A 14,545-nucleotide genomic window follows, 5' to 3' on the forward strand; every position below is an offset into this window, starting at 1 on the left:
AGCTCAGATAAGTCTTCATTGTTTTCAGGTCAATAAGCATTCTCATCTTACCGTGACATGTAAGTGGGATGGGGGTGGGGGTGGTTCTAAGATGCACCACACAGAAGAAGTGTCAATCACAAGCTATGAAAAGGGGACATGTATGCTTACCCTAGGTACTTTTACCATGAATTTCCCAACCTTGATTTGATTAAAATCACCTAAAGACTGGAACAATTTAGATTTTTCAAGTTTAATTGTTCACTTTGAGAAAAACCTCAAGGCGATGTAAGAAGAGTAGCAGAGCGGAAGGAGAAGCAGGGACCCAGGTGCTTTGTACATCAGAAGACCTGAGAAGTGAAGGGTAGATTGGATCAGAAGCAAAACCACAGCAGTTTCTGTTCACTTGCTTTCAGAAAATCACTCAGGCTCTTCATACTGTCTTCTCCCACCAGCTCTCCTGACTTTTCTCCCTAAGATGCTGCTAGAATAGATAATACCATCCAGCTCTGAAGATCCCTAGGGAGGAAGATAAGTCTTCTGCTTGAGGAGTTTACTCCTGCCTGATATGTGCTGGGAATGAAGACACTGCCTGTCATGCTCGGGACTCCAGGGTTATTTAGGGAACTCTTAATCCTCCACCTGGGCTTCTGGAGCATCCTTGGTAAGGCACCTCCTAAGAGGACTTCTGGTTTTCTTCCTCAGTGTTCGTGTCTGTGATAGTTTTTCTTGTTGGGCTTGCTTAGTGGAGAGGGATGTTTACGTGTAGGGTGTAACTCAGAGTAGTTGCCATTGCTTCTTGAAAACGCTAGAGGATGTAACTGAAATTAGAACATGGTATTCACCTGTCTACAGAGCAGACCCTGAGTCCATACCTTGGCCATGTTTCCTAAAAACATATCCTGATGATAAGTAAGGATATTGTAGCAGATGTTATAAACATTTAAGTACTAATTTGTCGCTATTGCACGTGAGATCTCTGTCTGCCATACTAACGGGAAAGAAATCTCATGTTCTCTCCAAATGGATGTCAGCAGGATGCTGTAGTGTGTAATTGGGTGGGGAAGGTATTAGATACTTGAGTTTACAGCTGTGGCCATGGTTACTGTCAAATGATGTTCAATCTCAATAAAATCCCTCCTTGTTTCTGTGGGATATACTATGAGAACACTGAGCAAACATCGTACTGTGAAGTAGAGAAGCAGAGCACTGGTATTTCAATTTTGTTGGACAAGATGATTTGCAAGTGGTTGCCAACTGAACATAGAAAACAATTCTCCATAGGTGACCCTTGCTCATCCCCACACAGCCTTTTTGTTAGCAAGCCCTGCAATTAATTCCTTCTTTATTTTGCCATCTCTTGCAATTTTGCTCAGGAACCATGCACTGGAGAGGGGAAAGGCCTGTGGAATGGTCAGCAGAAGTTTCTTATTCCTCAGTTAATTCTGGGCTCAAGGATAGTCTAAGGAATTATCTCCCAGCAGAGCACATGTATCTGTTGGGCACATTTGTTTTAAATTGGAAAATCCAACCACTGAGGTCTTGTGGAACTTCATAGTTCTAGAATTCAACTCTGATGTAACTAGACCACACATCCAGGGGCAGAGTAGAACATCTCCTCAGTCATCAAAGCCCTTGGAGTCAAACATTAAACTGAATCTATTTAATTCTAATGGCTCTGTTGTAGACTGTCCTCTGTGTAATGAAGGAAAATTTTAATTCTGCACCACAGTTGGGCTGTACTCCATATTCTGTTCTTTCACCCAGTGTGCTATAACCTAGCATTCATGTACATAAATTTGATTATCAGAATTGGATTCTTTATTGACTCCGTCACTTACATTATAGACTCAGTTTCTTTTCCTTCTCTCAATTAAAAGCATATATAATTACACCTGAAGGATGTTCCTTTGTTATGTCTACAGTGCCAGCTACAGTAACTACATACAGTTGGATAAATGTTAGTGGTGATTTTGCTAATAGTTTTTATTTCATCAGTACCTCCCACAAAATCCAATTAAATGAGAATTGAGGTTTAACATGAACACTTGAAGTAATTCTGGTTTTAAGCTTTTTCATCTTTTTAAAAAAAATTGTCAAATACTATATGTATGAAGTGTTATGTAAGGTTATAATGGAGGCAGACATTGTAGAATGTTTAAATCAAGTGAACTAACTTGCCTATGACCTCATATACTTATTTTAAATCTATCCAGTTATTAATTTTAAAATAGTTAGCTGCAGTCACTGTGCTATGACTAAAATTTTTCACTTCTGTCCAGCTTTGGCTTCATGCTTTGTGATCAATGCTTCCCTAGTACTTGTTTCTAAGCTAAAATAACTAATAAAATATCTTGTGTGAACTTTTTAGACCCAAATATAATGAATATATGTAGAAAGTTAAATGGAAAGATTTAGGCCTTGGCCAGGTGTCTTATACAGTAGTTGATAAGGTGGATTACAGTGTTACTCAGGTTTAATTAATGGATTAGTAGATTACAGTGTTATTCATATTGAATTAATGGATTAGTGGATTATAGTGTTACTCTGCATTACAAATATAGGTTGGATGCTGGTGGCATGGCTCAGTGAGTAGTGGGTAGAGGTGCTTGCTGCCAAACCTGACTACTTGTGTTCAATCCCTGGGACTTACATGGTAGAAGGAGAGAATCAACTTCTGCATTCTGAAAGTTATCCTCTGACTTCTATACAGATCAAATACACACACACACTCCTGTGCACACTCACACATACACACACTAAATAAATAAATGCAATAAAACACATTTTAAAATAATGTAGGTTGAGAAAGGGAGAAAGGAGCATTTGGTGAGGTTTGAAAGTGTGGCTCAGTGGTAGAGCGCTTGTCTAACATTCATGAGGGCTTAGGCTCTATTCTCAGCACCCTGCTGTCCCCTCCCTCCAAAAGAAGAAAGCAAAAAGTAATCTTTGGCAATAATGAATTACTCTGGACAAAACTGAAGAAGAAGACTTCTCATTGAGCTGTATAATTTTGATGTATAAAAATATACTAGAGGCCGGGCAGTGGTGGCGCACTCCTTTAATCCCAGCACTCAGGAGGCAGAGGCAGGCAGATCTTTGTGAGTTTGAGGCCAGCCTGGGCTACAGAGCGAGATCCAGGAAAGGCGAAAAGCTATACAGAGAAACCCTGACTCGAAAAACCAAAAAAAAAAAAAAATTATACTAATGCCATAAAGAGCCTTTATATCTTATAGAATTCCTGTGACTTTCAATAACTACAGAATTCTTTATAGTAGTGTATTCTCAAACTATTTAAAAATGGTTTAAACATATTTCCCCCAGTTATATGAAATGCTCATGAGGTGTGCTTTTTGTATTTCTCAAAAAAGAAAAATATAGAGAAATTCTACCCTCAGTTTTAAGAACATCATTTCCTCTCCTGATGGAAATAGAGTATAAACACCTGCATCTCATGATGCTAGAAAGTTCTGAGTGCAGGTGGAGATTGCTCCATCTCTGAGGGCCTGGACCACTCATTCAGTTGAGGCTAACCGAGGACTTCAATTTGTGTGTGTGTGTGTGTGTGTGTGTGTGTGTGTGTGTGTGTTTGATCTGGAGTAAAGGCAGTACAAAATCTTTGATTGGTTGTTGATTTTTGTGATAAAAATAGTCATAATATGGCCCAGCAAGGAGACAACATTTACAGCCTGGCTCTTTCGAGAACACCCTGTATATAGGCATGTTGCCAACGTGGCCTTGCCTGTGTCTTCTTTCTCCTGAAGGTGAGCATTGTGATGTTGCTGTGTGGAGCCATCTTTAGATTGGGTCAGAGCAGACAGAAGCTCTTTATCAGTCTATTATCCCTTGACAAGGCAACATGTCCTCATCTCACATTTTTCTTAAGTTTTTGTTGTATGTGTGTATGTATTTGCATTTACCATGTTGTGGATGCCCATAGAGTCCAGAGAAAGGTATTGGCTGCCCTGTAGATTCAATGACAATGGATGTGGATGCTGGAAACAGAACTTGGGACCTCTGGAAGAACAGCAAGTGCTCTTGCCTGCTGAATTGTTTCTCCTGCCACTCTGACTCATCTTCATGACTCTAGTTATCCCTGTTGAAATGTTCATATGGAAACAGAGATGCATCTTTCCCCACATTCCAGACACCTTTTGTGTATCATGAAAGTGTCTGGAACTTATGCAAATACCTAGAAATACATTCCTATGCTTCAGGATTTCCTGGATTGAGCAAATCATATTAAGCCATGTGCTGATCACATCCTTGAATTGACTCACTAATATTGTTCAGCTCTTTAGATTACTGTTACTTCCTTTAGTGCACTATGAAACTGTCCTCCATTATATTACTAAAGTTGAAACTATTATCACACCTCCATGGGACTTTCCTATTTAACTTCCATTCCCTGTATGATTGTTGGAAGAAAAATGCTGAAAAGTATTTGTAATCAGGTACATATGATGCAACTGACCTTTTGCTTGATTTATTGGACAATCTCTGTTGTGCAGTGGTTAAGAATGGGTGTCTGTAGACAGCCTGATCAATAGTTCATGGCTGTTACTTATTGATTATGTGACTACAGCAGGTCTAATTCACAATTCCTCATTTAAAAGAAGAAAACAGTCATGATGTTTCATTGAGGTGTTAGGCCGATTAAATGCCTTGATTCTGAGCACACTGTCAGTGCTGTGTAAATTTTGCTGAGTGATTATTTGTTATGGTTTTCTTCTGGTTCAAACTTTAATTCGCCTAATTGTTTCCTTGAGTGGTATTGGAAAGTGATATTTCTTTGAGGCTAGCAGACTTAGTAGTTTTCTATGTTATCTGTTATCATCTTTGGTCTCAAGGAGTACCACCACGTGTTATCTTTTTGAGAGTTATTCAGTTTCTCTCACCCAGTGTCAGTAAGGTGTCATTTGTGATTTGTAATTCATTTTTCTCAAGTTCTAAGTTTTCTTACCCTGAAATTACTTAATATTGTGCCCCTGTCTTATGTGCTTTTGCACTTATGGTTTCTTTATCCCATGATAGGAGTGTCTTATGTGCTTGTGTTCCTGTGCATGTATGGATGTCATTCTTCATATCCTCAGAGCCTGATGTGTATCCTTCGACACTCCTGTTAAACACAGGTCAGGGGAATGTCTGACGGACCATGTAGGACAGTCACAAACAAAACCAAGTTTATCTGGTAGGTCTCTCTAACACCTTTTCCTCTTCCCTAATTGCCATGTTTATCAAACAAACAGGCTGGAATTCACACCCATCACCAATAGTCCATGGTTCAGAAATCATCAACAGGAGAAACATTCAGATTTTAGCTGGATGGTCATGACTCCTTTCACTTTCTTCTGTAGTGTTAGAAAAGGAAAGTGAATACTGGGGAACAATTGGCAGTTTTTTTCCTCCCACAAACCAACCTTGTTTTCCACAGGTCAGTCATACCTTGGAGTTGAGAGGTAGTGAAGCTCAGTGTGCCGTCTGTCTAGCAGACTATACTAGGGAAGTGAGGAAATACATTGGAGGGAAGTGAAAGTGGACTTTGCTGTACCTTTCTGACTTAACACACTCTTATTGATCATCACAAAGAAACACCACTCCCCTGACAAGATTGGTAAAAACTCAAGCTGGTTTCTGACAGAATAAGAGGAGCTCACCAAACGCTGCTGTCAACAGCCTTTAAGGGCAACTTCTCTTCCTGAAAGATTTGTAACCAAGGCAGAGGACCTAGCATCCCTGGAAGACAAGGTCCACTTGTACCAGGTAGTCAGTGTTCCCCTGACCAGAAGCATCTGTCACTTATCAGGATGAATCTTTGTTCTTCAGAGTCTCAACAAAACTTCTGATGTTCGCTGGAGTTATTTATATATTATCTACTGACCTAACTGACAAAACTCACCCTGGACACATAGGATGGACAAGGCTCCATGAAGTGGAATGCATGTGAATCCTCTGAGCTGGGGAGCAAAGGCAGTGACCAATAGGGTTGAAGGTGACATAAGGTGACATCTGCCACCTAGTAGACTTAGAATGAAGTACCGAGAGCCAAACTGGAAAGAAAGCCAAAGCCAACGCTCTTTAGTTTGTAGTTGTGGCCCTGTCAGCCAGGCCTTGCTGGTCAGTATAATTCCATAACGTTTCTATCTATATGAAAGAATGACATTGTTATATGGCATTCCCCTTTCCATCTGTGTATTTGTTTGGCTGACACAGATCCCACTCATTTACACATCACTGCTAATCCCATGAAAGTAGCTAGGATTAATTTTTAAGAACAGAGGTACTTGGGGAAGACTTTCGGACTTTAATTTTGTCCCTGAGACCCATAGTTTCTATGCATTTTGACAATTATTCAACATATATATCAGTTTTATAAATCCATCCTTATTACAAAAATAGTAACACTTGGTATTTATTGTTGCTAAGTATAATCTAAGTGTAGTGCCAAGAACTTATCCTACATATTCTCATTCACAGTAACTCATTTGGAGTGAGCAGTGGACCTGGGTTAAAAATTCTAGTCCTGAGTCTCACTTCCAATAGCTGGTGAACTACGATAGATGGCTTATTTGTTCTACAATTCATTTTGTTCAACTTAAATACAAATATAGTACCATTGATCACCTCATAAATGTATGATTCCTTAATTAAGATGGTTCAACTTATAAATTGCCAAAACATTACAATGGTGCATAAGTGATATGAATTCAACAGAAGATACACTTCAAAATGTAAGTTTTGATATTTTCCATGGCTCCAATATGTGTAGTGATAGTCTTTTGCAATGCTGACTAGAGCCCTACTCAACTATGCAATCACTAAGATAAATGACCAATAGCATCCAGTGTACCATGTTGCCAGCAGTTTTTGGTTAAGTATATTCTAATATTACATGAAGTAACAGTACTTAACTATGAAATACACTTTTTGTTAGTTTATTTGGACTAATTGTAGGCTAATCTGTTTTGAATAAGTTTAAGGAAGGCTAGGTTAGTATATGGTGATTGATAAATTTAGATTTACTAAATGAACTTTTCCTCCCAATAGTTTAAAATTATGATGGGTTTATCAGGACACAATTCTACCATAAGCCAAGGAACACCTCTATAAATGATGCCCAAAAGTGCTTAGCACAAAGTAAGAACTTAAGAATTATTAGCCATTTTTCCATTTGTCCACTTTTGTGCTGGATCTGGGAGATGTATGTGCACACTGATATGGAAGGTTTAGTGCACTTGTGTAACTAGCCATGGATGAGTAGAGGAGGTTCTGAAATTATCTGCCAAACATGGCTTAAACTGCATTTCTGCTATCTGGATGACCTTTCAAGGTCTGTGCTTGTCCTGCTTTAAATATTTCTAGGAGAGGAAATACCATAGGCGCCTTTGAGTATTTAAAGACAAGTGTTATTTTAAATATCAAAGCAACTGGATTTGGATAAAACAATTTCAAAATTATTGGTAAAAATAAGAGATGTCTGGCTTAATGTCTCTGATTGTCCCATACAACTATATTTAAGAGATAGTCTTTAAATTCTTCCCCAAAATGTCTTGGCATAGTAACTATCATAAACTTTAACCCTAGAAGAATCTGTGTTCTTAAAAAATGTTTTAAATCAAATTCAAATGTTTCACATATAATTACAAAGATGTATGTGCTTTAAGAGGAAAACATAATAGATGATTTTAAAAATTCTTCCAATTTTCTTATTCCACGGTCTCTGCTGTGTTTTAAGTGATGTTAGATGAATTCACACCATGTGTGTGCTTCACATGGGGTTACTTCTTTTCAGGTTCATTTTACAGCAGCCTCAGTTTTCATTGTATGCTTTATCCCTGAGACCAAGACACAGGGTTTTCCTCCAACAATGGTTGTTTTCCAATTACAGTTCTGATTTAACTTAGATGTGTATGTATTGCTGTTATTCATATTTCTCTAGATGTTCCTAGAGTTTTTGGAATATCTTACTTATAATTCTGTAAGTTCACTTACCATAAAGTGACACATTTAACCAAAACTACAAAACATTCAATGAATGGTTTCTGAATGGAGTTCAGATCCCCCATTACAGTCTCATGTTACTGTGGTGTTTCTGGTTTTGTGGCTGTGGCAACTAGCTTATGATGAGAAATACAATACTTTGACTTTCTGATGTGGTGCCTGTCATTTTCTCAAGTGTCTGGGTTGATGTCCTAGGATGGTTACTGTGAAATTACAAGGCTGTGCATGGACTAACCTTGGCTAGGTGCAGGGCACCTTCAAAGGATTCCTACATCCCAGTTCTAGGAAAGATGTATCTCTTTCCTTTCCTCAGTGAGTGTAACCTCCCCACTCCCATCATCATCCATAGCCTTTCAAGTAAGCAGAATATATTATTGAATATTGTCTAGAGACCTTTCCCCCTCCTGATTGTAAAGACACCATTAATATTAATTATTAATACACCATTGGTAATAATTTTATTTTTCTAAAATGGTTTATATTCATATGTTCATCTTTGACATTGTAACTCAAATTAATCCAATCTTCACCCCTTTTCATTAATTTCACCCAATGACTGCAACCATTTTTGAAGTTTCTATAAACTGTAAGAATTTTTAATGGAGGGTTGGGGACTCTTGGTTGGGGAATTGCTTTACAATAATAATTATAATCAAGGCAAGGCAGTTGAAGTAATTTTAGAATAGCATAAGGCATTTTAAGGAGTGGAGATGGCACTGTAAAGACAAGAGGACTGGGTTTCCCTAGAGGTGGGCTTGGGTTACATTCCTCTTCTTTCATGAAAACTTTCTTGACCAACTTAACCAGAAGGGCTCTCTCGATCTTGAGGATCTGAAAGCTGGGAGATTATGTAATGTCTAAGATTTAAAAAGTCAGCCGGGCGGTGGTGGTGCACGTCTTTAATCCCAGCACTTGGGAGGCAGAGGTAGGAGGATCTTTGTGAGTTCGTGGCCAGCCTGGTCTACAGAGCAAGATCCAGGAAAGGCGCAAAGCTACACAGAGAAACCCTGTCTCAAAAAACAAAAACAAAAACAACAAAAAGAGTCTGACTGTAAAATTCTGTTAGAAATCATCAGATTTCTAAATGATCATAGGCAGTGGGATGTCCATACTTTAAGAGTATGGACCACAGGAAGGCACAGTATCCATACTATCTGGTGTTGATCATCACTATGTATTAGAAGTTCTGATAATGTCCATGGTAAAACATTCCCCACTAGAGTATTTTCGGTTTAAGTTCTAACTAGTTAATATGTTACCATTAATAAACATGTATATAATTTGTAAATAAACATCTTTGTAATATATATCCTCAGCAGAAATTTCATTCTACATAAAAGTTAATTCAGAACTGCCCATCTGTAGAGCTGGCCCTGAGCACATATGAATTCAACTCCTTTTGCTCACTTTAAGCATGAATTATACTCAGAACCACTAGAGTTTGATTCTGGCCGGTATCCTCACATTTTTTTGTGATAGTACATATCCTTACAACATTTTTGTTTGGTGACCTTATTTTATATATCTGATCATTTTATTGTTTGTTTCCTTTTGCAATTTCAGAAAATATATTTTTCATATGGAGATAGCAGTTGTCCAAAATAACACAACCCAGTTTTCTCATTGGCTAGACACTAACTAACTGGTTAACCATTGGTGTGTACAGTTCACATAGAATACAACACACAAGTAGCTCTGGGAAGACTTTTTCAGAGGCTCCTCCACTTCCAGTGGCTCACACAAAGATATGTCATATGAAATCCTGGGGGTAGTAGGTATTTTTGGTGTCTTGCTACATGTGCTTTCATTATTCCTCATCGAAAATCCCCTATCAGATAAGAATGTTTGAGAAAAGCAGCGGGAACAATACCAAGGACAAAGTGGCTGGGAGTTGGCAGACAAGTCAGAGCTAAAACCAACAGTGATTATTGCCTCATCAGAAACTATTTGCTTGAGGAGACAATCCAGGCAAGGGTAGCTGTGTGCATCTTGAGTGTTGCATGATTGATTGGCATATTTCAAGGCAGACAGAAGGGAACTGTCAACATGCTTGCCAGATGGAAAATTAGAACTGTGACATCTGACTCAGTGGGTCATTCTTGACCGGCTCACATCAAGTTATAGGCTTTGAGGATGAGAAGAAGAAGAAACCGTGCCTTATTTGCACACAGAGCGACTACTCTTGATGTCTAATGCTGTAAAAGCATTCTTCTATTTATCCTAACATTGAAGAAAAAATTCCGTGCCAGCTGATGTGATTGTCAATCACCTTTAACCTGCTGAGAAGAATACTCGGAAGCCACAATAATGTTTCTGTCATTGCATTCCAGATCAGTGATACTTCTCTTAAATGTATAGTCACAGAATGTTAACGATGGACAGTATGTTTGACTGGGCTATTAGCATGAGTTAACAATTCTCTGGCTGAATGGAAGGGTAATGCATTGCAGTGAGGACAGATGTTGCAGACTAGGAATAGTTTCACAGTCATGCATTGAGGGAAGTGAGGTGTGTGTGTGTGTGTGTGTGTGTGTGTGTGTGTGTGTGTGTGTGTTGACAGTTGATACATGAGAACTTTCCTATTTTTATAGTTCAATGTGTATCTCGTTTTGAAGAAATTGGGGGTTGGTGAGAATGTTCCAAGTATCTTTATCAAGCACACAAACTGTACTGCCACTGGAAATGGCCATGTTAAATAAATGTTCCCATTTTTCTCTAATTCCATGCTTTTTGTCTGTTTATTCAAGTTGGGCATCATATTTTTTTTTTCATGGATAGGAAAAGTTTCATGTCCCCAAACTGTGCTCATCCTATTTATTCTGGAATAACCAGTGATCTTTATCACTTCCAGAAAGCCAGGATCCACCCGTGTCCCTTAAATCTGCTGTGAGACTATTGAACTAAGGAGAAGCCTTTGTTTTTTCTCTTCGTCAGACTCCAGTACCTAAACAGTCTCTGCTCTGATTGTCAAAGGCTGTTCATCCACTGAAGAGCAGCTCAGCTTCTAGGAAAGCACACCAGCAACCCGGACTGAGTGCTTTATACCTGTGTACAGTATTAACCTCCCATTTGTTGCGCATGTTTATATCCCACATGAAGGCAAACTCCACAAAGGCAGACTTCATTTCTAATTCCTATACCTTCTAACACCGAATGCACAAGACTCCCCTGAACCTTGCTTTCAAGATTGGGTATATTTCAAGAGAAAAAGAGTAGTATATAATAGATTTATTTAGAAAAAGTCCTTATCATTACGTAATTGTCCCATGAATCAACAGTAAGCTCATTGAGGACAACATTTCTTTGGCCACAGCCACGTTGTTGTTCAGATGTTCTCAAGAAAATAAAAAAGGGAAGTGAGGAAGCTGAGGTCTCTTAACTTGAGAGAGGAACAGACTTTGGAGACAAGGTTTCACTTGATGTTTCCACCTTTGTCTTCCTTGCCTTTTTGCTGTAAATCTGACCACAGCAGGTATTGTATTGTTAGGCATTTCCTTTTGGTCAGTGACCTTACCCTTTCTCGTCAAGCTTTTGAAAACTTGCCCTTATAACTTACCTTCTGATTTTCTTTCATGTTTATTCTAGAACACTTGAAGCAACTGAACCATGACATCTTAAAATGAAGTTGTTTGGGAATCCAATACAGTTAAAAATAAGTCACTAATCAGAGACACAAAAAGTTCTCTGTAGGGGTCCCTAGTCTCTACTTGACTCCTGAGAATTCAGTCAAATTTCAGTTGTTCTAAGTAAGAAGAGGTGAGATCTGAGCAAAAGTTACAATGAGAGATTTAAGTGTTAAGAAATAGTTAAAATAGCTGGGCTGTGGTGGTGCACACCTTTAATCCCAGCACTCAGAAGGCAGAGCAAGGCAGATCTCTGTGAGTTCAAGGCCAGCCTGGTCTACAGAGCAAGATCCAGGAAAGGCTCAAAGCTAAACAGAGAAACCCTGTCTCGAAAAACCAAAAAAAAAAAAAAAAAAAAAAAAAAAAAAAAAAAAAAAAAAAAGAAAGAAAGAAGAAAGAAAGAAAGAAAGAAATAGTTAAAATAAAGTCCTGAGCACTCTTCATCTTTAAAGGAAGCTTTGACTATAATCTCATTTAGGCGTCATTATAGCCTGTGATTCCATACATCTATTCAGAAAAGTACTTAAGCATGAAAGTTAGTGAGGAGGCTATATTGCCATGAAATAAAATATTTCAAAACTTAAAAAGAGCCGGGCATAGTGATGCATGCCTTTAATCCCAGCACTCCAGAGACAGAGGCAGGTGGATTTCTGTGAGTTTGAGGCCAGCCTGGTATACAGAGTGATTTCCAGGACAGCAAGAGCTACATAGTGAGACCCTTTCTTAAAAATTCAAAACAAAACAATAAAACAACACAACAGCAAAACTGAGAAAGATCATGAGGCTGGAGGAAAAAGAACTTGAAATACTTTAAGACACTGAGTTTAGCCTCCTCTTTAATGTAAAAAGAGGAAGCTGGAAAGTGCCACAAAGTACTTAATGAAAAGGATCTTTGCCTATCTTACTTATTTCGTTTTACCAGCTCAGGAAATCCCATCTAGTCATTTCTTGATGCGTCAGACATAGCAGTTATACGATGGACATGATGCCCAAAGGCTTCTGATGTTGTCGTGATCATGCCATTTCCTCTGCTAATTTATGAATGAACACTTAAACATGACTGTGTCCTGTGCAATTGCAGCTTGGGACTTAGTATCCAGTTTCTGTTTTGAAGTACCCATGCTGGTAGAATCTTTTATGGGCCAAATTGCACTCTTGTTTGTTTCAAGAAAGGGATGTAACTGACCTTGATTTTAAATTTTATTATTTTTGTGCTTTTAATATAACACAAATAAAGGTTGATTAGCAAACAATAATGAAATTGTAAGAACTATTTGTAAAGTGAGATAAATTTGGTATCTTACATTGTCTATCTTTTTTGCGTAGAGAAGATCTTTTTCATGTGCCTTGGCCTCAAGTTTATGTGTTGAGGTTACAAGGTATGTTATAATAAGTTAATAATGAAATAATACAGAAGTGAATGATTATATAACATACAGTGACATAGAAAATTTAAAATGTTTTTCTATGCTATAGGTTGTTTTTGTTCATTTTTTTTTGGTATTGCTTTTGTTTTATTTTTTTCTTTATTATTATGTGTTTTAAATTTTATACATCAGCCATGGGTTCCCCTGTCTTTCCTTCCCTCCCCCCCACCCCCGCACTCACCCCCACCTTCCCCCCAGCCCCTCCCCTCCATTCCCATGTCCTCCAGGATCAAGGCACCCCTGTGGATTCATTTAAACCTGGTGGATTCAGTACAGGCAGGTCCTGTCACCTCTTTCCAGACTGAGCAAAGTGTCCCTGTGTAAGACCAAGGTTTCAAACAGCCAGCTCATGCACTAAGGACAGATCCTGGTCCCACAGACTGGGTGCCTCTCAAACAGGTCAAGCTATTCAATTGTCTCACTTATCCAGAGGGCCTGATCCAGCTGGGGGCTCCACAGCCTTTGGTTCATAATTCATGTGCTTCCCTTCGTTTGGCTATTTGTCCCTGTGCTTTTTGCAGTCTTGGATTCAACAATTCATGCTCTTGAAGACCCCCCTCTTTCTTGACAGTTGGACACCTGGAGCTCCACCTGGGGCCTGGCTGAGGATCTCTGCATCCACTTCCATCAGTTATTGGATGAGAGTTCCAAGACGACTGTTAGGGTGTTTGGCCATCTGATCACCAGACTAGGTCAGATCAGGCTTTCTCTCGACCATTGCCAGCAGACTACAGAGGATATATCATTGTGGATTTCTGGGGACCTCTTGAGCACTCTGCCTATTCCTGTTCTCATGTGGTCTTCATTTATCATGGTCTGTTATTCCTCATTCTCCCTTTCTGTTCTTGATCCAGCTGGGATCTCCTGCTACCCTAAGCTTTCTTTCCCTCAAACCTTTCCCTTCAATACTCCCACTGTTGTCCAGATTGTTCATGTAGAGGTCATCCATTTCTCTGTCATTGGGTGATCCTTGGGTCTTTCCTAGGGTCCCGTTTTCTAGGTAGCCTTCCTGGAGTTGTGTAGCAGTCTAGACATCTTTGTTTTATATCTGGTATCTTCCTATGAGTGAGTACATACCGTGTTTGTCCTTCTGAGTCTGGGTTACCTCACTCAGGATGATTTTTTCTAGATCTATCCATTTGCCTGCAAACTTCATGATGTCATTGTTTTTCTCTGCTGAGTAGTACTCCACTGTGTATATGTACCATATTTTCTTTATCCATTCTTCAGTTGAAGGGCATCTAGGTTGTTTCCAGGTTCTGGCTATTACAAACAAAGCTGATATGAACATAGCTGAGCAAATGTCCTTGTGGTATGATTGAGCATTCCTTGGGTATATGCCCAAGAGTGCTATAGCTGGGTCTTGGGGGAGATGGATTCCCACTTTTCTAAGGAAGTGCCATATTGATTTCCAAAGTGGCTGTACAAGCTTGCATTCCCACCAGCAGTGGAGGAGAGTCCCCCTTGCTCCACATCATCTCCAGCATAAGCTGTCTTCTGTGCTTTTGATCTTAG

At 39.0% G+C, this 14,545-nt stretch overlaps 1 protein-coding gene across 1 annotated transcript in view; it reads left to right on the forward strand.

Moving 5' to 3' along the window:
* The first annotated feature begins 558 nt into the window (after positions 1 to 558).
* Positions 559 to 14,545, forward strand: part of Btla (B and T lymphocyte associated) — a 36,132-nt gene continuing 22,145 nt past the window's right edge. Inside the window, exon 1 of the mRNA XM_036203901.1 lies at positions 559 to 670. Within this exon, the coding sequence (XP_036059794.1) occupies positions 559 to 670 (112 nt within the window). The remainder of the gene's footprint in view (positions 671 to 14,545) is intronic.

Source organism: Onychomys torridus, chromosome 12, assembly GCF_903995425.1.
Source record: "Onychomys torridus chromosome 12, mOncTor1.1, whole genome shotgun sequence".
In the NCBI taxonomy this organism is placed as follows: Eukaryota; Metazoa; Chordata; class Mammalia; order Rodentia; family Cricetidae; genus Onychomys; species Onychomys torridus.